Source organism: Bubalus kerabau, chromosome 3, assembly GCF_029407905.1.
Source record: "Bubalus kerabau isolate K-KA32 ecotype Philippines breed swamp buffalo chromosome 3, PCC_UOA_SB_1v2, whole genome shotgun sequence".
NCBI classification, from domain to species: domain Eukaryota; kingdom Metazoa; phylum Chordata; class Mammalia; order Artiodactyla; family Bovidae; genus Bubalus; species Bubalus kerabau.
Genome location: NC_073626.1, coordinates 55,608,897 through 55,635,767, shown reverse-complemented (window position 1 = coordinate 55,635,767; position 26,871 = coordinate 55,608,897). Strand labels below are relative to the sequence as shown.

General features: G+C 40.7%; 1 protein-coding gene across 5 annotated transcripts in view; it reads right to left on the bottom strand.

The window, feature by feature from the left end:
* PLEKHB2 (pleckstrin homology domain containing B2) overlaps window positions 1–26,871 on the bottom strand; it is a 49,535-nt gene that overhangs the window by 19,200 nt on the left and 3,464 nt on the right. For 4 of the 5 annotated variants that reach the window (XM_055571866.1, XM_055571865.1, XM_055571861.1 and 1 more), the window contains exons 2-6: window positions 14,947–14,991; window positions 13,134–13,286; window positions 11,728–11,830; window positions 3,258–3,297; window positions 1,958–2,047 (exon numbers count right to left, since the gene is read on the bottom strand). In XM_055571866.1, coding sequence (XP_055427841.1) covers window positions 1,958–2,047; window positions 3,258–3,297; window positions 11,728–11,830; window positions 13,134–13,286; window positions 14,947–14,983 — 423 coding nt within the window. In that variant the 5' untranslated portion in view covers window positions 14,984–14,991. The remainder of the gene's footprint in view (window positions 1–1,957; window positions 2,048–3,257; window positions 3,298–11,727; window positions 11,831–13,133; window positions 13,287–14,946; window positions 14,992–26,871) is intronic. The other variant, XM_055571863.1, reaches the window with a different exon arrangement.

Below are 26,871 nucleotides of genomic sequence, written 5' to 3'. Positions count from 1 at the left end.
GCATGCCAGAGCCTGGGAGCTGCCACTACTGAGCCCACGTGCTCGACTACTGAAGCCAGCGTGCCCTAGAGCCCAGGCTCCACAAGAGAAGCCACCACAATGAGAAGCCCACGCACTGCAACTGGAGAGTAGCCTTCGCCTGCCACAGAGAAAAGCGCAAGCACAGCCATGAAGGCCCAGCACAGCCAAAAATAAATATAAATAAGTAAACAAACACATAAACTTAAAAAATTAACTGCTAATGGAAATGACGTGTACGTAAACGCCAGGACTATGAACTACCAGAAGGTAACATAGGAGAAAACCTTGGGAAACGTCTAGGTGAAGTGTTAAACGTGACAACAAACACGATCCATACAAGGAAAGACCAATAAATTAGACTGTATAAAAAACTGTGAAAGGCACTGTCAAGAGAATAAAAAGATACGTTACAGATCACATATCTGACAAAGGATTATTCCTATCTCAAACATATACATAAGAACTCTCAAAACTCAACAATAAAAAAATAATTAAAACAATTAGAAAATGAGCAAAAGACAAGAAAACACAGCTTACTTGAACAGCATACACAGATGGCAAATAAGCACATAAAGATGTTCAGCATCACAGGCTACTAGGGAAATGCAATTAAGATCACAATGAAATATCACTACACACTTATTGAACAGTTAAAATAAAAAAGTGACAATACCAAAAGCTGGTAGGATACAGAGAAAATGAATCCTTCACACACTAATGATGGAAAAGTAAAATGGTAGAAAAATTCTGGAAAGTAGTTTGCCAGTTTTTTAAAAAACTAATCATGTACTTTAATATATTCACCTTAGCAACTGCATTTTTGGGCATTTATTCCAGAGAAATAAAACTTTATGTCTGCACAACAACCTGTACGTGAGGGTTCACAGTAGGTTTACTGTTAACAGCCAAAATCTAGAACCACCAAAATGTCCCCCAACAGGTAAATGTCTCTCAATACAAAATGTGGTACACTCCTATCATGGCATACCATTCAGCAATAAAAAGGAACAGACCACCGACACACGCAATTTGGATGTTGCGATTTAACAATGCAACAAGGGCACTGTGCTGAGTAAAAACATCAAACTCAAAAGATCACAAGCTGTATGATTGTTTACACACACTGTGGAAATGACACAAGTATACAGATGGCCAACAAATCAGTGATTGACAGCAGTTAAGGAAGGGGAAGAAGGGTGTGACTATAAGAGGGTGTAGTAGGAAGAGGATATTATAAACAGTTTTACATCTTGATTGAGGTAGTAGATACACATATCTACATGCATGATAAAATGACAGAACCAGATATAAACACTATACCAATTTCAAACTTCTGGTTTTGATTTCATTTACCATGTAACAGCTAGGGAACAGGGTAAAGAGTACATGAGATTTTTCCATATTATCTTTGCAATTTCTTGTAAGTCTACAATTATTTAAAAGTGAAAAAAAGAAAAAAAAAAAAAAAAAAGCAGAAGTGCCTCCCGCAACAGAGGCTTTCCATATGCAGCACTGAACCCCTGGCCCTCTAATTAGGGCGCACCCAGAGGGGTTTGGCGTGTGACTTTCAGGTTCTGGTTTTGTTTCTTCAAATTAAAAAAGCATTTTTTTCTGATTATAAAGAGTATTCAAGTAAAAAAATTAAGTATAAACTTAAACCATCAGAATCATATTATTAATACCATGATTCATTTTTGGGTCTATCTTGAAAATATGAACATGAAAATTATATAAAGCAGGTGCTTTATGAAAGCAAAAGACAATAGATAATCTGTTTAAGAGAGAAAAAATTTTAAAGAAGGAAAGGGTTTCAAGTACATTTCTAATTTCTCTAATACTGTTTGGCTCAAAGTTTTCTTTTAGTTAAAAGGATGGTAGCACAGAGACCCCAAGTTTCCCTCAGATGGATTCTGTAGTGTGAAGATCTGCGCCCTACCTCAGGGGTCGGTGCAGCATACGCTGTGTAAGGAGGTGGGGAGGAAGCCACAGCTGTCTCATCATACATGACTTCTGAGCCAACATAAGCCTTGACAGGAGAGATATTGTGAAAAAAAAAAAAAAAAATTAAAGGCCAAAAAGTTTAATCTTTGAAAGGCAAATATAACAACTTTCTGAGAAGCAATGACTAGCAAGATGACCTTCTCCTTGCCCCCCACCCTGCATTTAGTGTCCTTTGAATTAAAGAGGAGTTGGTCCTCCTCAGTCACCAGTAGAGGGTAAAAGAGTTCTCACTGCCCAAGAAAGCCACAGAGCCTCCAGTGTTACCCAGGACCTTTAAAAGATGTTATACCACTCTCAACAAGACTTTTGTTCCCAAATAAAAATCCTACAGTCTAAAATGTAGCAGGCAGGGATATGTCCTGCACTCACAATCTGGTTTCTACATTAAAAACTTTTTAAATCTTTCTTTAAATTACCCCTCAGTGGAAAACAAAAATACATGTGCTCCTTTAAAAAAAATACACATAGAGAATCACCTTGGCTCTTGTCCTTAACTATATGAATCATCAATACTAAATAACTTCATTCAGTAGAGGATTTTCATCAAAGAAAAGGTAATTGGAGTTTTAGAGTAAGCTTAGGAGGAAGAATAGATCTGAGCTAAAAAAACTAGTAAAAAATAGCATTTGAATATTAAGTCTTTTTACTTTCTTTTCCCACCTGTACAATTCATTTTAAAAGCTCCATCTATCTGTTTCTTTTCCTCCTAGAGAAATAAAGGAAAAAATAAAATCCTATCTGAAGAATGAAAGAAAATGTTGACAATAGGGAACTGCCTTTTACTCCCTGACAGACACAAAGATGGTACCACTAGCCTCTACAAATGGGGTTTACTGTCTCAGTTACCTCCTAAAGTCAAAAGAAACTAGAGACAAGTACAAGATTCAAAAATGTCTATTTCACAGGCTGAGACGCTATACATGGAAAGGGCCCTTAATCCCCTTTGTGCCTTCTCTGCAAACCACAGCACAATTCAAAGTGCTGTAAATCTTTGTGAGATACAGACATTTCTAAAAAATAACACTGGAATTAATGTGCCTGTGTTAGACTGGCTCCTGCCAAAATGTCTTCCAAAATCCAGCTGTCAGTGAAACTCAGCCTGTCTATCTCTGCTTGCTCATCCAGGACCGAGTGGCAAAAAACATTGCCATTTTCCTTCTTACCCTCCTACTCTCCCATTTTTTTACAGCAAGACCATGAGAAAACATTGTAAGTGACTGCCATTAGCAACTTACTGTGTTTGTCCTGGAATCCTGGAGTGTAAACTTCCAGGCCCTGAAGAAAAGAAAAAGAAAGAGGTACTTTATTTGAGGCAATCCAACATCCATCTCAATGGTTCTCAAAACCTGCAGTGGCATCAGAACTTTTTAAAAACCTTGTTTTAATAACAGACTTTTAGCTCTTTTCATACTGTTCGTGGGGTTCTCAGCCACCTTACCTGCCTCCTGAGAAATCTGTATGCAGGTCAAGAAGCAATAGTTAGAACTGGACATGGAACAACAGACTGGTTCCAAATCGGGAAAGGAATACATCAAGGCTGTATACTGTCACCCTGCTTATTTAACTTATATGCAGAGTACATCATGCGAAAGGCTGGGCTAGATGAGGCACAAGCTGGAATCAAGACTGCCAGGATAAATATCAATAACCTCAGATACGCAGATAATACCACCCTTATGGAAGAAAGTGAAGAAGAACTAGAGCCTCTTGATGAAAGTGAAAGAGGAGAGTGAAAAAGTTGGCTTAAAGCTTAACATTCAGAAAACTAAAATCATGACATCTGGTCCCATCTCTTCATGGCAAATAGATAGGGAAACAATGGAAACCGTGACAGACTTTATTTTGGGGGGTCCAAAACCACCACAGATGCTGACTGCAGCCATGAAATTAAAAGACACTTGCTCCTTAGAAGAAAAGCTATAACAAACCTAGACAGCATATTAAAAAGCAGAGACATTACTTTGCCAACAAAGGTCCATCCGGTCAAAGCTATGGTTTTTCCAGTAGTCATGTATGGATGTGAGAGTTGGACTATAAAGAAAGCTAAGCACCAAAGAGTTGATGCTTTTCAGAGTGGTGTTGGAGAAGACTCTTGAGAGTCCCGTGGACTCCAAGGAGATCCAACCAGTCCATCCCAAAGGAAATCAGTCCTGCATATTCATTGGAGGGACCGATGCTGAAACTGAAACTCCAGTACTTTGGCCACCTGATGCGAAGAACTGACTAATATGAAAAGACCCTGATGCTGGGAAAGATTGAGGGCAGGAGGAGAAGGGGACAACAGAGGATGAGATGGTTGGATGGCATCACTGACTCAATGGACATAAGTTTGAATAGGCTCTGAGAATTGGTGACAGACAGGGAAGCCTAGTGTGCTGCAGTCCATGGGGTCGCAAGAGTCAGACACGACTGAGCAAATGAACTTAGCCCTTACCTCAAGACTTACTCAGTCAACTCACTTGAGACATGCACTAGGAATATATAATATGTAAAGAAAAAAAATCTACAGTATTGATACATACATAATATTTAAACCATAATCTATATTATAGTTTTTCCTTTTTTAATTTTTGGCTGAGCTGCAGGTATATGGGGGATCTTAGTTCCCTGACCAGGGATTAACCCATGCTCCATGTAGTGGAGGCACTGAGTCTTAACCACTGGACCACCAGGGAAGTCCTTCACTTTTTAATAAATATAAAATGCACCATGCTTAATTAACTGCACTAAACCTATACTTTATCAGGTCATGTTATACACACAGATCTATTAATATTTGATTTTTTAAATGGCTACATAAAGTTCCACATATGAGATACAAAAGGTCAGCAGTATTTTGCACTTAAAAATAATGCTGGTATTTGAGAAGCTGATATATAATAAATTAGGTTTAAGGTGTACAATATGATGATCTGAATCACATATAATATAAATTGATTGCTGCAATAAGGGACCTCAACCCCTACACACCTGATTAATTTTTTACTTCTTTGGTGATAACATTTAAGATCTACTCTCTTAATTTTCAAGTATATGAAACAGAACTATTAATTATAATCACTGTGTACAAGAGATGCCGAGAACTTACTTATCTTACAGCTGGAAGCTTATACCCTTTGTCCAACATCTCACCATTTCCCTCAACCACTGGTAAACACTATTCTACTCTCCACTTCTATGAAAATGAAAGTGTTAGCTGTTCAGTCATGTCCAGCTTTTTTAGATTCTTCACATAAGTGAGAAATACAGTCATTTTTCTTTCTCTGTCTGACTTACTTCACTTAGCATAAGGCCCTCAGGATCCATTTATATTGTTGTGAAAGCAGGGTTTCTTTTTCTATAGTTGATTAACAGTCCATTGCCCACACATGTGCAAGTGTGTGTGTGTGTGTGTGTGTATGTGTGTGTGTGTGTGTGTGTGTATCATTTTATTTATCAATTCATTCATTCTTCAGACACTTAAGTTGCTTCCATGTGTTGGCTACTATAAATAATGCAAGAAACACAAGGTTGCAGCTATCTCATCAACACAACCATTTAATCCCCTTCAAATATATGTTGAAAAGTGGCATTTCAGAATCATATCTTACTTCTATTTTTGTTTTTTTGAGGAACCTCCATACTGTTTTCCATAGTAGCTTCATAAATTTACATTCCCACCAAAAGTGCACAGGATTCCCTTTTCTCCACATCCTCACCCAACAACTTATGTTTTGTCTTTTTGGTAACAGCCATTCTAAGGTAGCCATACAATTGCACTCATTTCACATGCTAGCAAGATAATGCTCTAAACCTTTCAGGCTAGGCTTCAACAGTATATGAACTGAGAACTTCCAGATGTACAAGCTGGATTTAGAAAAGGCAGAGGAATCAGTGATCAAACTGCCAATATCCACTGGATCATAAAAAGCAAATGAATCGCAGAAAACATCTACTTTTGCTTCATTGACTACACTAAAACCTTTGTGTCAATCACAGTAAACTGTGGAAAATTCTTAAAGAGAGGGGACTACTAGACCACCTTATCTGTCTCCTGAGAAACCTACAGCCAGACCAAGAAGCAACAGTTAGAACTGGACATGGAACAATGGACTGGTTTAAAATTGGGAACGGAGTACGTCAAGGCTGTATGTTGTCACCCGTGCTTGTTTGACTCATACACAGAGTACATCATGCAAAATGCTGGTGTGGATGAATCCAAAGATTGCTGGGAGAGGGTGTCCCTGGTGGTCCGGTGGTTGACAATCTGTCTGCCAATACAGGGGATATGGGTTCAATCCCTGCTCCAGGAAGATCCCACATGCCACGGATGGAGTGACTAAGTCCGTGTGCCACGCGACTGAGCCAGCACTCTAGAACACATGCTTCACAACAGGAGAAGCCACTGCGGTGAGAAGCCTGTGCACCACAGCCAGACAGTAACCTGCACTCTCCACAACTAGAGAAAGCCCCAGAGCGGCAACAAAGACCCCGTACAGCCACAAATAAATAAATCTTTAAAAAAAAAAAAAGATTGCTGGGAGAAATATCAACAACTTCAGATATGCAGCTGATACCAACCTAATGCCAGAAAGTGAACAGAAACTAAAGAGCTTCTTGGTGAAGGTCAAACAGAAGAGTGAAAAAACTGTTTTAAAAACAGGGTTCTGTAACAACCTAGAGGGGTGGAATGGGGAGGGAGGTGGCGGGGGGGTTCAACAGGCAGGGGACATAAGTATACCTATGGTTGATTCATGTTGATAATTGGCAGAAAACAACACAATATTGTAAAACAAGTATCCTTCAATTAAAATAAATTTAATTTTTTAAAAATTCAGCATTCAAAAAACTAATAAGCTCATGGTTTCCAGTCCCATCACTTCATGGCAAATAGATGGGGGAAAAATGAAAACAGTGACAGACTTTATTTTCTTGGGCTTCAAAATCACTATGGATGGTGACTGCAGCCATGAAATTAAAAAACACTTGCTCCTTGGAAGAAAAGCTATGACAAACCTAGACAGCATACTAAAAAGCAGATAAGACATCATTTAGCTGACAAAGGGTCCATCTAGTCAAAGCTATGGTTCTTCCAGTAGTCATGTATGGATGTGAATTACCATAAAGAAGGTTGAGTGCTGAAGAACTGATGCTTAAAATCAACACATAAATAAACCTCTATTTTCCCATACAGGTTTAAGAAACAGCATCCTCTGACTCACCTAGCTCTTCAAAGCTAAACAAGGCAAGTCTTTTAGTGTATTTTGAACTCTTCTCCCTCCTCTATGACAACTCTTCTCCCTCCTCTATGTTTCATTATTAAACTATTCTAAAATTTTAGTTCTAGATGTTTTTTTCCACCATTACTTAAAGGAACAGTCCACATATGACATCTCAGCATACAGTAGAGTAGAGCAGTTAAGAACAAAGGGCTATAAAGACAACACCTTCTTCCAACAACACAAGAGATGACTCTACACATGGATATCACCAGATGGTCAATACCGAAATGAGACTGATTGAAATCTTTAGAGTCAAAGAATGAGAAGCTCTATACAGTCAGCAAAAACAAGACCGGGAGCTGACTGTGGCTCAGATCATGAGCTCCTTATTGCAAAATTCAGGCTTAAATTGAAGAAAGTGGGGAAAACTATTTTCTTCCACTCAGGTATGACCTAAATCAAACCACTTATGATTATACAGTAGAGGTGATGAATAGATTTCAAGGGATTAGATCTGGTAGACAGGGTGCGTGAAGAACTATGGATGGAGGTTCACAGTACTGCACAGGAGACAGTGACCAAAACTATTCCATAGGAAAAGAAATGCAAGAAGAAAAAGTGGTTGTTCCAAGAAGCCTTGCAAATAGCTGAGAAAAGAAGACAAGGAAAAGGAAAAAGCGAAAGATATATACCCAACTTAATGCAGAGTTCCAGAAAATAACAAGGAGAGATAAGAAAGCCTTCTTAAGTGACCAATGCAAAGAAATAGAGGAAAATCAATAGAATGGGAAAGACTAGAGATCTCTTCAAGAAAATTAGAGATACCAAGGGAACATTTCATGCAAAGATAGGCACAATAAAGTACAGAAACAGTATGGACCTAACAGAAGCAGAAGATATTAAGAAAAGGTGGCAAGAATCCACAGAAGAACTGTACAAGAAAGGTCTTAATGACCCAGATAATCACAATAGTGTGGTTACTCACCTAGAGCCAGACATCCTGGAGTGTGAAGTCAAGTGGGCCTTAGGAAGCATTACTATGAACAAAAGCTAGAAGAGGTATGGAATTCCAGTTGAGCTATTTAAAATCCTAAAAGATGATGCTGTTAAAGGGCTGCACTCAATATGTCAGCAAATCGCAATAACTCAGCAGTGGCCACAGGACTCGAAAAATGTCAATTTTCATTTCAATCCCAAAGAAAGGCAATGACAAAGAATGTTCAAACTACCAAACAATTGTGCTCATTTCACATGCTAGCAAGGTAATGCTCAAAAATCCTTCAAAGTATGCTTCAACAGTATGTAAACCCAGAATTTCCAGATGTACAACCTAGATTTAGAAAAGGCAGAGGAACCAGAGATCAAATTGCCAATATCTGTTGGTTCACAGAAAAAGCAAGGGAATTCCAGAAAAACATCTACTTCTGCTTCATTGACTACACTAAAGTTTTTGACTGTGTGGATCACAACAAACCCTGGGAAATTCTAAAAGTGATGGGACTACCAGGCCACCTTTTCCGTCTACTGAGAAACCTGTATGCAAGTCAAGAAGCAACAATTAGAATCAGACATGGAACAACAGACTGGTTCAAAATTGGGAAAGAAGTATGGCAAGGCTGTATTTTGTTACCCTGCTTATTTAACTTGTATACAGAGTACATCATGCAAAATGCCAGTCTGGATGAACCCCAAGCTGGAATTAAGGTTGCTGGGAGAAATATCAACAACCTCAGATATGCAAATGATACCACTATAATGGCAGAAAGTGAAGAGGAACTAAAGAGCCTCTTGAATTTTTTTAAATTAATTTTTTATTGAAGGATAATTGCTTTACAGAATTTGGTTGTTTTCAGTCAAACCTCAAAATGAATCAGCCATTGGTAAACCTATGTGCCCTCCCTTTTGAAACTCCCTCCCATCTCTCTCCCCATCCCACCCCTCTAGGTTGACACACAGCCCCTGTCTGAGTCTCTTGTTAAGTGTGAAAGAGGACAGCGAAAAAGCTGGCTTAAAACTCAATATTCAAAAAACTAAGATCATGGCATCCAGTCCCATTCTGTTCAGTTCACTTCAGTCGCTCAGTCGAGTCCGACTCTTTGCCACCCCATGAATCGCAGCACGTCAGGCCTCCCTGTCCATCACCAACTCCCAGAGTTCACTCAAACTCATGGTCCATCAAGTCGGTCATGCCATCCAGCCATCTCATCCTCTGTCGTCCCCTTCTCCTCCTGCCCCCAATCCCTCCCAGCATCAGGGTCTTTTTCAATGAGTCAACTCTTCACATGAGGTGGCCAAAGTATTGGAGTTTCAGCTTTAGCATCAGTCCTTCCAATGAACACCCAGGACTGATCTCCTTTAGGATGGACTGGTTGGATCTCCTTGCAGTCCAGGGGACTCTCAAGAGTCTTCTCCAACACCACAGTTCAAAAGCATCAATTCTTCGGCGCTCAGCCTTCTTCCCAGTCCAACTCTCACATCCATACATAACCACTGGAAAAACCATAGCCTTGACTAGAAGGTGGAGAAGGAAATGGCAACCCACTCCAGTACTCTTGCCTGGAGAATACCATGGACTGAGGAGCATGGTAGGCTACAGTCCATGGAGTCACAAAGAGTCAGACATGACAGAGCGACTTCCCTTTCACTTTGATTAGAAGGACCTTTGTTGGCAAAGTAATGTCTCTGCTTTTGAAAACGCTCTCTAGGTTGGTCATAACTTTGCTTCCAAGAAGTAAGTCCCATTACTTCATGGCAAATAAATGGGAAAAAGTAAAATGGTATCAGATTTCATTTTCTTGGGCTCCAAAATCACTGCAGACAGTGACTGCAGCCATGAAATTAAAAGATGCTTGGTCTTTGGACGGAAAGCTATGACAAATCTAGACAGCGTACTAAAAAGCACAGACCTCACTTTGTCAACAAAGGTCCATCTAGTCAAAGGTATGGTTTTTTCAGTACTCATGTACAGACATGAGAGTTGGACCATAAAGAAGGCTGAGCACAGAAGAATTGTTGCTTCAAACTGCGGTGCTGGAGAAGAATCTTGAGTGTCTTGGACACCAGGGAGATCAAACCAGTTAATCCTAAAGGAAATCAATATCATGGAATATTCATTGGAAGGACCAATGCCGAAGCTCCAATACTTTGTCCACCTGATGCAAAGAGGTGACTCCTTGGAACAGACTCTGATGCTGGGAAAGACATGGCAGGAGTAAAAGGGGATGACAGATGAGATGGTTGGATGGCATCATCGACTCAACGGACATGAGTTTGAGCAAACTCTGGGTGACAGTGAAGGCCTGGTGTGCTGCCGTCCATGGGGTCACAGAGTCAGACACAACTGAGCAACTGAACAACAACAACCCACGTTATAAAGTGAGGATTAAACAATATATATGAAGCAGTCAGCACAGAGCCCAGTTCAAAGGAAGTGTTCAATGTACACAAGCTTAAATTACTGACTAGTAAAAACACACAGAGATCCAATTTATAAAACAGTAGCTAACTGGCTTGATGAGTTCATGTCTCCATTCATCTGTATGAAAGCTACACTTCTTCCAGAAAGTGACATTTATGATTCACTAATATAAATAAGAATGTAAAAAAGAAATTATATCTGGCATTTAAAATAAACCCTAAACTTTAGCATGCCTATATTGAGGATAAGCATATATGTAAAATGCAGGGTCAGGTACTCTAACAAACTGGCCACCTGGATTTTATAAAAATGTCATATACATATGAATATTTTAATATACAGGAATATTATTATAATCTCTGTTAATGAATTCTCAAAATGTCCAGAGTTAACCTATGGTAGTGGTAGAGTGTGGACAGGAAAAAAAAACAATTCAGAGTTTTCAAGATTCTCGTCCTACATTAATCCTATGTATGGGATGTTATGGGATGAGAATTAATAAAGTTGGGCTTTCCTTCTTGTATTTCTATACTCTTTCTTCAGAGATAGCAAATGGGAGTGAGAACCATCAAAAGAGGGAAAAGGCTATATAATACAGATGTCACTGCTATTTAAAAAGATATTTACATTAAAATAACAAGATTTAATGGTAATTCCTTGCTAGTCCACAGGTTAGGATTCTGCATTCTCACTGCTGTGGGCCCAGGTCTGATAACTGGTTAGGGAACTGATATCCCACAAGCCAGGCAGCACAGCCTAAAAAATCAAAAGGTTTCAGAACCCACTTAGCCATGCCCATCGTCCAGTGCACATCTAGTAATGAGGAAAGAACGCAAAGCGACTGTATCTCATACTTCCTGCCACAGTCACTGTATCAGGACACTGCACGAGCAGCTCTGCAGAGGCAGAAACCAGCATCAGGGCATCAGACATGGACTAAGACACTGTTAACATTCCTTTCACACACCTCTAAGTCACTTACTCTGCTGTCTAAAGGAAAACTTAACTCCCATGCTTTTTCCTTCCTGCAACTGGAAATTAAAACAGAAAGTACTTGTTAAGTTAAACACATCAGAAAAAACTTACAAACAATCATCTGTGCTTTCTGCACAAAGACTGATGGTTTTTCCATCTCGGCAAACAATCTGCAGCATACAGTCTTTTGGCTTCCCATCTGGTGGTTGAATATCTATAAAAAATATACAGAAATATTAATACCCCTTTTTTTTCCCCAAGGATTTCTTCTTAATAGCTCAGATAAGCAAAGGACCAGTACTTCAGAACACTGTAATTATAAAACACCTTTATTCTGCCCTACAGAACCAAACACATGAATCATTACTCCGTACTAATTAGACTTCCTGCAGGATAAATGAGTAAGCCTCTTCAAGAGGGCATCCTCATATGGTGACACACAGAACAGCCCAGACATCAGAACACTAAGCACAATGAAAAGCGTGGCAAAGCATCAGTCACTAGAATACTTACTTCTGTTAATTCACAGGAAGCATCAAACTACATCGCTGCTTTAGAAGTGAAAATCAGATGTTCAAAGTATCTCTGGGACTTCTCTGGTGGTCCATGGTTAAGAATCTGTCTTCCAATGCAGGGAATGGGGGTTTGATTCCTGGTTAGGGAACTAAGATCCCACATGCCACAGGGCAACTAAGCCCGAGCAAAAGCCCATGTGGCACAACCAGAGATTGTATGCCACAACTGCTAAGCCCACACACTCTATAGCTCATACACCACAACTAGAGAGAAGTTTGCATGCTGCAACAAAATACCCGGCAACAAAGATCCCACGTGCGGCAGCTAAGACTCGACACAGCCAAAATAAATATTTTTTTAAAACAAACAAAAAAACTCATAAGAAGAAATAAAGTATATCTGTGTACCAAGAGGTATAAGACCTATAATATCTGAGCCTGGTTCAAGTAAGAATTTCAACAACTAGTCCATAGAAACTTGTGTTTCAAGAACTTATATGGGCAGGATGTTATTAACACCAATGGTTACTACAGCGGACTCTGTACTCCAGAGTTAATAAAACAGAGAAGTCCACATATGCCATTAATTAGAAACAGAAAAGTCTGTGCTTATTAAAAAACTACTCCTTCAAAATTTATATAAGAGGTAACTCCAGGAAAGACATCAGATTTTAAGAAACTGACTGGAGCTGCTATCAATAAGCCAGTTTCTGAGTCACAAAATCTAAACTACCCAGAGAAGCTCCATCCTTCTTGGGGTTCCCAGCACTCTGATTCCTTAGTTCTCAACCACTTTCTTCATGACAGAGAACAGAAATGTGGAGTGATGGGAGAAAATTAACCTGCTGACCCATATGGATCTGGTTTCATCTGGCTACCTCTTCCTACATGAAACCCTTCTTGATCTGTAAATGAAAGCAAAGTGGCTAAGAAAGAGGAATCACTCCCACCAAGAATGGTGAACAGTAGGTGACAGAAGCTGGACACGGCAAACCCACTTACCCCGACACTCATGCCCCATGCGGATGTTGATGCAGTCCACTGGCATGTGGACCTTATCTTCTACATTCTGCCGAGTCTGGTCATCATAATAGATCAGGTGACCATCTGACCACAGGTCAAACCAATTCTTCTTCCAGCGCTTCAAAATAGTACCTGAAAAAAAGTGGAAATGTTGGCTTTGAGTGGAAAAGCAACGACTTTGTCCTCTGACTCACAGGTAACAGAAACAAAAGAAACTTTCCTCTTGCCCCAAAAGGATCCCTGCATATGCCTGCCCAGGGCAGTCTATCAAAACGGAAGTGAAAGCAGACCCAGACTGCACGAACACTCGTGCTGCACCAGGGATGCAGGCAGCATACATTAAGATGAGAATGTCATTCCTACTGAGAACGCTGCCAACTTAAGTTTCAAAACATAAAAGGAAAAAAAAAAAGCTGAATAAATTTTGAGCTAATGAAACATGCCTAGCATGTAACTCTGCCATGTGGTATATCTAAATCTTCCAAGTAGTATCTAACTGCTAGATTGATCAGAAAATGTTGGACTATAAACTCTCTATTTAAAAATAACAGTAATACCTTCCTCTTCTGGAAAATATCTTTCTCTTTTTCTTGAAAGGCCTTCATGTGTACTTTTCTCTAACATTCACCTTCCCTTACAGCCCACAGTGTGGGAGAGTCTCCCCGCCTGAGGCTATGCAGAGGCAGGCTCAGATACTGGACACATCCACTCCCAGGGCCTGGCTCCCATCCAGCATGCATCCATCACAGTCTATCAGTTTGAGAGAATGCATCCTTTCATTTGTAATCTTGGACTAGGCATTTAACTTCACAAAACTCTAATTTCCTTGTCAACCAAAAAGGAAAACTAAAAGTCATCCCTGCACCGTATCTATACCTAACAGCTACATCTTTTGTTCCTACAGATCCCAATTCTAGGCCAATGTGCACAAAGTCCATTGCATGTGCCTCTCCGTATCTCCCATGTCCACTGCAGGTACCAAAAGAATACTCATCACAGCAGCCTTCCGAATTTCTCTTACCACTATCAAGCACCCACCTTGCTGAGAGGGGCAACCACAGCATTTGCCCAAACTGATAAACAATTGGCATCCAGTATCTATTTGATTGGCAGCGCCTGAGCTGTGCAAAAACTACTGAAGAGAGCCACCCAAATACAGACAGGTGTGATCACGAGGCTGGGGAGTGCCAGCCAAGCACCACACCTGCCGTCAAAAGCCCCAAATGCAGAATCCTAAACCAGACTGTCAGGCCCACAGACAAGAGTCCAAGAAAATGAACTCAATCTCGCAGGGAAAGAACTGAGTCTCTTCTCCAGAGTCCTTTATGAGATGAAAAAGATTTGGTTTTACGTAAACGCACTCCCTCAGAGCAAATCTTAATCTATAATTGAAGACCAGTATTTCAGAATCTCATCACTGTTCAATTCCTAGGATGAGATAGCTATTTCCTACAAAGTAAGCAGTACCTTCATAGTAATATACCAGCTCAGTTTGGGTAGACTTAAGAACCTCAGGTCAGCCATTAATAATAGAGAATGCTAGTAAGAAAAACCAGCAGGGACTACTATCCCCTGGTTTCTGTCAAGGCAGCAAGCAAGAAGAAGCTTCATGTGTGCAGAAAAACAGTTCACAGAAATCTAAAAATCTGCAAGAGGAAATCCAGAGCAACAGCATTAATAAGACTTTGTTATTTGTTTATATATGTCAGCAGTATCAGCCACAGAAATAAAAGATGAGTCCTAAGGCAACTCTAAACCCAGACCAAGGGGCTCACTCGCGAACTATACTCACTCTGTCGCAGCAACCATCCACTCTTCACAAATGCCATTTTCTCACCTACAGAAAAAAAAACAGGCAGGTTCGAAATCATATTCAGAAAACAGAATGATCCGTATGAGCTGTTTTTACTCACTTCTGACACCAAATATGTGTGGTTTTTCCATACCAGTAACCAATTCTCCAATTCTCAGGACACCAACTGGATGTCTACTGATTCAGGTGGATTCCAACACTAACCATGTGGAGTTAGCATCAGACCTCACAGCTTAAAGGTTCAGTTCCACAAGAGTGCTCCCACTTTAGAGAAAAGTCCTAGGCCTATTGTATTTCTGATGTATAAATTGGGAGACTGATACATATAAATTGATTTACTTATACATACAAATTCATATAAATATATACTGACTCCCTCCTGAGATTCAATAATCTGCTATGGTTCACAGAACTCAGGAAAACACTTTACAATTTTCTCTTTATTATAAAAGGATTCAACTCAGGAACAGCCAAATGGATGAGATGAAGAGCGCAAAGTGTGCAAGCAGAGCTTCCATTGCCTCTCCTGGCACCACTTCCCAGCATCTCCATGTGACCATTCAAACTCCGTCATTTATGGGTTCCTAAGGAGATTCCTGGCACCCGACTCCAGCATACTCTTGCCTGGAAAATCCCATGGACAGAGGAGCCTGGTAGGCTGCAGTCCATGGAGTCACTAAGAGTCGGACACGACTAAGCGACTTCACTTTCACTTTTCACTTTCATGCATCGGAGAAGGGGGTGGCAACCCACTCCAGTGTTCTTGCCTGAAGAATCCTAGGGACGGGGGAGCCTGCTGGGCTGCCGTCTGTGGGGTCGCAGAGAGTCAGACACGACTAAAGCGATTTAGCAGCAGTAGCAGCAGCAGCAGCAGTAAGGAGATTCCATTAGGTAGCCATGATTACATCACTGGACACTGGTGATTAAGCGGCAGTCTCTCTGCCATCTCTGGAGGTCCAGGAATGGGGCTGAAAGTTCTAAACTTCTCATCACAAGCTTGGTACCTCTGGCAACCAGCCCCATCCTGAAGTCACTTAGGTGCACCCCACACCAAGAGTCATCTCATTAGTATAAACTCAGGTATGGTTGGAAGGGATTTATTATGAATTAAAAAAAAAACAAACTCCTAATACCTCTAATCTCTCAGAAAATGCCAACGTTTTAGAAGTTCATGTTTCTTATCATATCACAAAATCACAGTCCTTTGGTCTCTCTGTCTTTACTCCTTTCAGCTGGGTAAAGGACCAAAGTCATTTTATCTCACTGGCCATCTGGAATTTACCTAATACCTTGTTAATGGAGCCAATACAAACCCCCACACATACATTCTAGTTTTTAGCCTCAGCACTCTGTCCATCTTTTTAAAAGTAAGACTGATGCTGAAATTCCAATACTTTGGCCACCTGATGCAAACAGCCAACTCACTGGAAAAGACCCTGAAGCTGGGAAAGACTGAAGACAGAAGAAGAGGGCAACAGAGCCTGAGGTGGTGGGATGGCATCACCGATTCAATGGACAGGAACTTGGGCAAATTCCAGAAGATGGTGAGAGACAGAGAGGCCTGGAATGCTGCAGTCCATGGGGTCGCAAAGAGTCAGACAGAACCTGGCGACTGAAAAACACAATCCTGCCCACCTTACTAAGTCTAACTCCACTTAGGTTTAACAGACATAAAGCAGCCCCAGAACACAAAGATTCAGCTTTGTCAAGGACTTGTGACTTCTCCTACATGCCTGGAATCGTGGGGCTCTGGGGTCCAGCTGCCTAAGCCCTACCCTGGGTGTGCCCTGCTGCCGCTGCTGCTAAGTCGCTTCAGTCGTGTCCAACTCTGTGCGACCCCATAGACGGAGGCCCACTAGGCTCTTCTGTCCCTGGGATTCTCCAGGCAAGAACACTGGAGTGGGTTGATTCTCCAGGCAAGAACACTAGAGTGGGTTGCCACCCCCTTCTCTGATGCATGAAAGTGAAAAGTGAAAGTGAAGTCGCTCAGTCGTCCCCTACTCTTAGCCACCCCATGGACTGCAGCCCACCAGGCTCTTCTGTCCATGGGATTTTCCAGGCAAGAGTACTGGAGTGGGTTGCCATTGCCTTCTCTAGGTGTGCCCTAATGACTTTACATAGCCCAGTTACAGTTGGGCGTGCATGGGTGTCAGCAGGTGGAGTGGCCAGGTCAGAGCAGAACAAAAAACTCAAAGAGCAGAACTCACACACACAAAAAAAGTCTAATAACTTTAACTCCATAAAAAAAAAACGTGAGTGGCAAAAGAAGACCAATAAAAAACTAAGAAAAATACATTTTACAACCATATACATGGCAGCAGTGAGTTACTTTCCTTCACTTACAAAGCCGACTTACAACAGAAATAGCAATTATTTGGCAGTTCAGAGAAAAAGAAACATGAATGGGCAAAAAACTCATAAGCTACTCCATTTCTCTCTCAATTCAAATAACAAAATTCAAATCACAAGTTAACAACATTACCTATTATAGGGCCCCAGAAAGGAGAAAGCATAATGGCAGGAATGAAAACTGCTGTAATCTTTTGGGAGGAGAATTTGACAATATCCATCCAAATTTTAAAGATTCATACACTCTGACCTAGCAACCTCACCATTACTAGGAATATGCCTCCTTGATACACACACACAGTTTCACCCACATATGCCCAACACTATCCCCAACCAGAGGCCCCTCCACACACGGCAGATAATCATACAGATGTGAAAAGGACTGAAGCAGAACAGTGTGTGCTAATGAACACATAGAGCTGATATCAACCAGCACAACTGTCTTCTGGAAGGTATCATAAAACTGCTAATAATGTGCACCTCTGAGCAGAGGAATGAGGCAATGCTGAGTGTCAGAAAAGAGGGTGAATGCTCAGGCCTATTACAACTTTCTGTAATATTTAAGTTTTTAAAAACAACTTGCAAATGTATCATTTTATTTATTTATCTGTTTAATTCTTGGCTGCACTGGGTTCACTGCTGTCTGAGTGTGTCTCTGCGTGTGGTGAGCAGGGGCTACCGTCCTCTCGAGGAGCACGGGTTCTGGGGCGTGCACGCTGCAGCGCTCCTGGCACACAGGCCCCGTAGTTGCAGCCTGCAGGCTCAGAGCATGGCCTCAGTAGTCGTGGCACACAGGCTTGAGCTCCCCGCGGCACGTGGGATCTTTCCAGACCAGGGACTGAACACATCAACAGATACTATTTGGAGGCTGAAATTATGAGCTACTTTTGTTTTCTACTTTAGCATTTTTAGGTATTCTCTTAAGACACAGAAGTTTTGGAAGGTTGGCAAAACGGAGCACAAGCCCAAGTAGCCACCTCAAAAGGACAACTGAGTTCTCCCTCGTTTAATGTTTCCCATGCCCAAGTACGGCTCACGAGTCATCCTACATTTCAGCATCTTCAAAATGAATGTTCTTAGCCTCCCTGAAGTTTTTGCCAATTCATGCTGTTTGTCCTCACCAAGAAAGAAAAGATGTTTTTTCATCTTTCTCTCCCACATTTAGGTACTCAAAACATACAGTCCCAGATGAACTAGATACACAAAGTCAGTCTCTTCTTTCTCCCAGAGGATGTGCGTGCTGCTTTCTGCTGCTGATAGTGAGGGTACACGCCTGAGACAGCTGACTGTTGAGAAGGCAGTGCTAACTGCTGAGCCACTGACTCACCCGACCAGGAAAATTCCCACTAATGCAAGGCTTTCCATTAAGCAAAATGATGGGTTTCGTCATTACTTAAACCGAGTTGAACTAGTTTTCTGCAACTTGCAGCCTATAATAAGGGTCCCCAACCCCCAAGAAGCAGACTGGTGTGGTCTGTGACACAGCAGGAGGTGGGTGGCAGACAAGCAGAGCCTGCTACCCATAGCCCACTGGCCCCTACTCCACGAAAACAGTCCCTGGTGCCAAAAGAATGTTACGGGTGGCCTGTAATGTCCCTAAAACTATCATTTACTTCCAAAAGGATTTGAGGCAGAGAAATAATACTATTATATTTTCATTCAACAAATATTCTTTGAACATCTGATGTGTGCTCAGCCTTACAGCAGACACTAAGGATAAAACAGTGACCAAGCCAAAAGCCCAGCTTTCATGTTAGTTGACACTCTAATGGAAGAAAAAGATTAAACTTGTTAAAAGTTAAAAAGACAGGGGATGGATGTTATAGATGCCATCACATCTCTGCAGTGGTATTATTACCCCAAAACATAAAACTGAAGGGTATTCACTCATGGCAAATCCTGGATATTTATCCTAAAACTTCCTACAATCATTAACAGAAACTCGTTTATTTTCCTTTTCATGTGAAAAGGAAAATGGTTGGGATTAGGCCAAAAATTACCTGTAGGTACTGGGAGCCACCTAGTTTACAACACATACATAAAGCCTGACCGAAATGCTGCCACACAACTTTGCTGGTGGATGTGGAACCAAGTGAACAGTGGAAAAATGTGGAGCAATAGGAAGGAGTTTCCCAAACTTCTGTGGCAAATTTTTTACAATCTCTAATGATTGATATTCCTTTGGCTATATTTGTTGACATTCATACTGGCCAAAATGGCAGCTCAGTCTAACACTGAAATTAACAGCAGCTTCATTTATTCACGGGTCTTCAAGAATCCGAGACCAACAACTTTATATACCTGTAAGATTAACACCCCAAGTTTGAGCAAGCTCCAGGGGTTGGTGGTGGACAGGGAAGCCTGGCATGCTGCAGTCCACAGGGTTGCAAAGAGTCGGACACAACTGAGTGACTGAACTGAACTGAAAATTAATATCCAGATTAATCCAGAACTGACCATTCACATCCTGGATCCACTAGCATCCAGGAAGATAAAGACTTAAAAAGAGAGTTCCTTAAGGATCGAGAACTTTCCAGTTATTTACTAACTGTATGCATCAACATTTGAGTTGCCAGATATCGTGCCTACGTTTTCTTTGGCATTTGCGTGGGCGTGAGGCTGGGGTTCTTTCACTTTTCAGGTAGATGTGACTCAAGGGGATGTCAACAAGAGAAAACTGAAAACCCAACTTGGAAATCAATTTCAGGCCACTTGAGGCAAGATTTAAAACAGGAATAAAATGGAAAAAAAAAAAAAAAAATTCTACATAGGTAGGACAGCATTATAAATGTACCTCTGGCATGGCTAAATAGTTCAAAACTAATGAAGAAAGGGAAAGGTAGATTATTACAAGGTAGAGAGAAACTTAAACAGAAATTAGCAACAGAAACTCATGACTTTTTGAAAAAGGGTAATTGTTCTGCAGACTCAGGTAGCTTCTTATCTGGTATCATCCTGTCTACCCTTAGTCCTTATATGGAACAATCTTACATGCCCAGATATTTATCTCTAATACTGGTCTCCTCTAAAAGGAGCCTGTATTCCTTGAAAATGAGCTGGTTACAATTCAGGGACAAGATATCTCAAGATGTGCCTAAGATGTCTTACTGTCAAAAAACAAAGGTGCTCTCGAGGAAAGAAGTCAACCAGCTAAAGAAAGGGTATTTAATGGCCAAACTGTGACAACACAACTGCCAATGTGAGAACAGTAATTACAGTTCATTAGAACCAACTGAGGCTAAAAGGCATCCTAAGTATAAAAATGATTAAAACCATACAGCCACATCACTGTAGAATATGCTTGAGAAAACATACACTGTGACTTCAATTTCACAATGAAAGGGGTGGTGGTTAAAAAAAAAAAAACAGGTCAAACAAGTTGATTTGTGTAACTCCTTCCCCTTACTAAATAACTCAAAGTTACAGCATTAACAGTAAGAGATATTTGTTATTTACAGTCTAAGATGTTAGAATTTCTTTTTTAAGACAAAAAGTCTAGAGTTCTGAATTAAGGACTCAAATGTACTGAAACACAGGCAGCAGAGAAGATTGTAGGAACAGGCTACAAACCATCCAAAAACTTAAAAAACAAGCTCTTTATCTCCATTAAAGAGGCGTGCTTCCTCTGTGTCTGCTAGCCTCTTCTGTCAGGTACCATGTTGGATATCACATGTTGGATATCACACCACTACCTGGAGCTATTGCCTCATCAGCAGGAGAATCCTCAGCCTCTGGCTCCCAACCCATAAGTGAGACATAACACAACACAGACCCCAACAATGGGCCACATAAATAAGAGACAACAAGGGTAACAAGTACATAAACAAGAGCAGCTGCCTCATCTGCTCCTAAATGACCCACCTTACCAATGCTGGACCACAGCTACATCTTTTTATCTATAGTCTGTCCCCTGCCAAGCTCCTCCAGTATATCCTGAGCCCTGATCACACAGCGGAGGAGGAGGGATACTGCCTATCACTCAGCCTACTTGCCCTCAGCCTTGCAGAGCCCAAAACAGGTTTATCATCAGCCTAGACCAATTTCTGGTCCTGGATCCTGCTAGCCTGCCCTGCCTTGAGGTTACCTAGGATAGGATAACTCAGTGCTCAGAAGGGAAAAAGAAAAAAAGGCAGACTTTAAATATCCATCTTCCCATTTTTCCATCTACAGTATTTAGAAATATTACATATTTCTAGAAATCCACATTTCTTGGCACTAAACAATTCACATGAAAATTACTTTCAAAGACAGAAAACGCAACAGTGACATTAAAATGAGAATCCAAGACAAACGATCTATTAATAATGTAAAGAACACCCCTCCTGGTGACTGCTTTGCTATTTTCAACATTAATGACAAATTAAACACCTAATCTGCTTTCTCATGAAGTGAATTTTAGTTGCATAAATCCACAAAGGCAACAGAATGGCAACAGAAACAAAAGCAGATGAGTTGCTAAGAACATTGTGAAGGGTCTAAAGTAAATGAACAAGTAGCAACTAATAAACATAAAATTTAGCTTTCTCTGTTTTTCATGTGCTAACAATCAAAACATAGCAAGCGAACCCTAGTCACAGAACACTGTGAAGATTCAGGGTTTAGAAGTATGAGACAATTCTAAAGGTGGGGGAGATTATCAGAATTTACTGAAAGTCTTTAAGAAGAGTCACTAAGCCCTCTGACACATCCAGGCTACTATCCTCCCCAATCCTGAGGATTTCCCTTCTGGAAAGGCTGAAACACAGAGGATTTATCTACTCTTGGTGACATCAGGGATAGCTCAGAGTGGAAGTGAGATGCCACACTTAGAGGAGTAACAGAGTAAGTGAACATCCTGAACTTCCTCTTCTCTTCCTTTACTTAACTCCCAGACTCTTCAGGTGTGGGCAAAGGCCACAGCCCAAGGCTCATTAATACTGATAAATTTTTTTTTTTCTATAAAACAACTGACCTCTGCCTTAAAACCCTTGAAGAAAGCTCACCAAGTAGTAAACTTTAAACAAACATACAAACCTCCAGTCAGTATTTTTAACATCTTAAGTAGAAACAGCATGTATGTTCAGGCTTCTCAGGTAATGCCAGTGGTAAAGAATCCGCCTGCCAATGCAGGAGATATAAGAGACACGGGTTTGATCCCTGGGTTGGAAAGACACTCTGGAGTAGGAATATCCTCTGGAGTGGCACCCTACTTCAGTATTCTTGTCAGGAGAATCTTTTGAACAGAGGTGCCTGGTGGGCTACCATCAATACGGCTACAGAGAGTAGGATCTGACTGAGAGTCTGAGCACAGCACATATGTTCAGGCCATCTGAGGAAGCCTCGAGATAAGAGACTAAAAAATGTAAGATTAAAAAAAAAAAAAAAAACCTGAAACTTCACAAGAATTAGAAACAACTGCAGGGCGCAAAGGAAAACTTTTAAGAAAGTTTTTAGGTTTTTGAAAAAGTAACTGCAGTTTTTCACTGTTGAACTTTGCCATTTGATATTGAAATACATTCTTAAATAAAAATGGTTATGTTATACATCATCTTAATGTGCATTTCTCAATTTATGTTTTTTGGCTAATGACTTATTCAGTTCAGTTCAGTCGCTCAGTCGTGTCCGACTCTTTGAGACCCCATGAATCGCAGCACGCCAGGCCTCCCTGTCCATCACCAACTCCTGGAGTTCACTCAAACTCACATCCATCGAGTCAGTGATACCATCCAGGCATCTCATCCTCTGTCGTCCCCTTTTCCTCCTACCCCCAATCCCTCCCAGCATCAGAGTCTTTTCCAATGAGTCAACTCTTTGCATGAGGTGGCCAAAGTACTGGAGTTTCAGCTTTAGCATCATTCCTTCCAAAGAACACCCAGGACTGATCTCCTTTAGGATGGACTGGTTGGATCTCCTTTCAGTCCAAGGGACTTGCAAGAGTCTTCTCCAGCACCACAGTTCAAAAGCATCAATTCTTCGGCACTCAGCTCTCTTCACAGTCCAACTCTCACATCCATACATGACTACTGGAAAAACTATAGCCTTGACTAGACGGACCTTTGTTGGCAAAGTAATGTCTCTGCTTCTGAATATGCTACCTAGGTTGGTCATAATTTTCCTTCCAAGGAGTAAGTATCTTTTAATTTCATGGCTGCAATCACCATTACTTGCTGTTTATTTTATATTTATTTTAGACCATGCAAATTATGTTAGACAAAAAGCAAATTTGAGCTATTTTCTTTCTCGAGTTCAAAATAGGTCATAAAAACTGTGGAGACAACTCAAAACATCAACAACCCATTTGGCCCAGGAACTGCTAATGAATATACAGTGCAATGCTGGTTCAAGAAATTTTGCAAAAGAGATGAGAGTCTTGAAGATGAGGAATGCAGTGGCTAGCCATGAGAAGTTGATAATGACCAACTGCGAGCCATTACTGAAGCTGATCCTCTTAAAACTACAGAATAAGTAGCCAAAGAACTCAACATCAACCACTCGATGGTCATTAGGCATTTGAAGCAAAATGGAAAGGTAAAAAAGCTCGATAAGTGGGTGCCTCATAAGCTGACCGCAAATCAAAAAAACAGTTGATTTGAAGTGTTTGCCTTCTCTTACTGTACACAGCAACAACAATTTCACAACCTGATTGTGACATGTGACAAAAAGTGGATTTTATACAACTGGTGAAGACCTGCTCAGTTGGTGGACCGAGAAGCAGTTTCAAAGCACACCCAAAGCCAAACTTACACCAAAAAAACGTCATGGTCACTGTTTGGCAATCTGCTGCCAGTATGATCCACTACAGCTATCTGAATTCTGGCGAAACCATTACATCTGAGAAGTATACTCAGCAAATCAGTGAGGTGCACTGAACTGTCCCACAGTGGTCAACAGAAAGGGCCCAACTCTTCATGACAACACCCAACTGCATGTCACACAACCAATGCTTCAAAAGTTGAATGAATTGGGCTACAAAGTTTTGCCCCTTACGCCATATTCACCCGACCTCTTGCCAACCAACTACCATTCTTCATGCATCTCAACAGTTTTTTGCAGGGAAAACGCTTCCACAACCAGGAGGAGGCAGAAAATGCTTTCCAAGAGTTCATCGAATCCTGAAGCATGGATTTTTATGCCACAGGAATGAACAAACTTATTTTTCATTGACAAAAATGTGCTGATTGCAATGGTTTCTATTTTGATTAATAAAGATGTATTTGAGCCTAGTTATAATGATTTAAAATTCATCGTCTGAAACCACAACTACATTTGCACCAACCTAATACTGTTATAAGAGAAATGACACACAATATTGTAGCAAAAAAACAAAATGTTCTAAAATAGAAACACTCAGAGCTCTCAGTTTAAAATGATTAATCAAATCTAATATACAAGAGCATAAAAGCTCATGATGGAAGAACTCTCTCTGAAAGGGGGACGGGGGAGAAGGCCAAGAAATGAAAAAAAATAAATAAAGGATAACCCTGGATATAAAGCATTCTGCTTACAGGACAGTTTCATAAATGAACCACCAGAAAAAAGTAGAAAAAACACTATACAACATTTTCCAGAAGATGACAATGCATTTCTAGACACAAAAGCTTCACTGAGTGTCCAGCAAGATGAATTTTAAAAGATCCTCAGTAAGGTTTAATTGAAATTGCAGACTCTACAGACAAAAAATAGAACTTAAAACTTCCCAGGGGGTGGGGGGGGGAGGGCAGAGTCACATAAAGGATAAACAAAGCATAAGGGCATTTTTATCAACAATACTGGAAGCTGGAAGGCAATGAATTAGTATCTTCAAAATGCTGAGAGAAAATTATTTTCAAGCCAGAATTCCATACCAAATTATTAATCAAATAGGTAAAATAAGGACATTTACACACATGCTCAAAGACTTAAGATTTACCTTCCACGCACCCGACTCTGTTTCCAGAACCTAGTGAAGAATGTATTCCACCATAATGAGAAAGGAACTAGGGAGCCAATAATGAACAAAGGGAAAGCTCAGGATGAAGGTGAAGGAAGGTCACAGGAAGATAACTGTGCCACAGGCCTAGAAAAGAAACCAGTCCAGATTGGAGGACAGTGGAAAGGGACAGAAACTGACATTATCTAAGAGACTCTGGTAAACTCAATAAGTGTGTTTACAGGAGGCAAAAGTCTTCCATGGCAGGAAGTCAAAGATTACATCTAAATCAATAGCAATGTTATTGTATCTCAAATATAAAAAAAGGCAGCTAAAAAAACTAGTTGTCTCTAGTTGATGGAAAGGGAGTGGGTTTTTGACTCCCTTTTTAGGTTTAAAGTGCTCTTTGGATTTTCAATTTATGTATATACATTATTTTGATAAATGTGAACATGTAGGCAATAATTTTAATTATTCTTAAATATATTTTTTAAAAATCCCTAAAAGAACACCATTTACCTGAACCTTCCTTCTAATAGTTCTTTGTTTTCAAAATGGAGGGAGAAACTTGTTATATTTTTAGGAATCAAAAATCATAAAGTATTCTGATAAAATGCTTTTAAAAATTCATAGAATCTAATGCTTCAGAGTACAGGCTTTGAAGTCATAAGAACTGCTTTTAAATCCTGGCTCAATCACTTATAAATCACCTTGGGCAAGTTACTTAGCTTTTCCAAGCCTTAGTTTCTTCACCTATAAAGTGAGAATACTAGTACCTACTTGCATAAGATATTTGGAAAACTGGGTAAAATAGCTTGTGCTTGCATAGTGCGTGAGTTACTAAAACCAACAAATGGTAGCTGCTCCCACAGCAATTATTTCTACTATTTTTGCTATTATTTCCCCACCATCCACCTAAAATTTGCCGAAAACATTCTGGAAGACAGAAGCACATAAGGCTGTTTCTCAAATGGCTTAGAAGACTTATTAAGATGCCCCTGGCTGTCAAAATTTGAACACATAGTAAAAGGAAAGGGAAAAAAAAACATAAACCAAAAAACCCTTCCCAGAATACCTAATTAAATTAGTCTCTGAAGAAACAGTAATAGCTTTCTGACATACCTTGCTGAATTTCACTTTCCGTGTGTGTTTGTGTGTGTGTGCACACGCACACAAGCACTTAATCACTCAATCGTGTAGCCTGCCAGGCTCCTCTGTCCATGGGATTCTCCAGGAAAGAATACTGGAGGGGGTTGCCATTCTCTTCTCCAGGGGATCTTCCCCACCCAGGACTCAAATCCAGGTCTCCTGCACAGCAAGCCGATTCTTTACCTTCTGAGCCACCAGGGAAGCTATTATTTATACCCTGGAGTAGGATCTAATGCATCAACTAAAACTCGTTGGTTCTGCTGCTGCTGCTGCTGCTGCTGCGTCACTTCAGTCCTGTCTGACTCTGTGCGACCCCATAGACAGCAGCCCACCAGGCTCCGCCGTCCCTGGGATTCTCCAGGCAAGAACACTGGAGTGGGTTGCCATTTCCTTCTCCAATGCATGAAAATGAAAAGTGACTGTCAAGTCGCTCAGTCATGTCCGACTCTTCATGACCCCATGGACTGCAGCCTACCAGGCTCCTCCGTCCATGGGACTTTCCAGGCAAGAGTACTGGA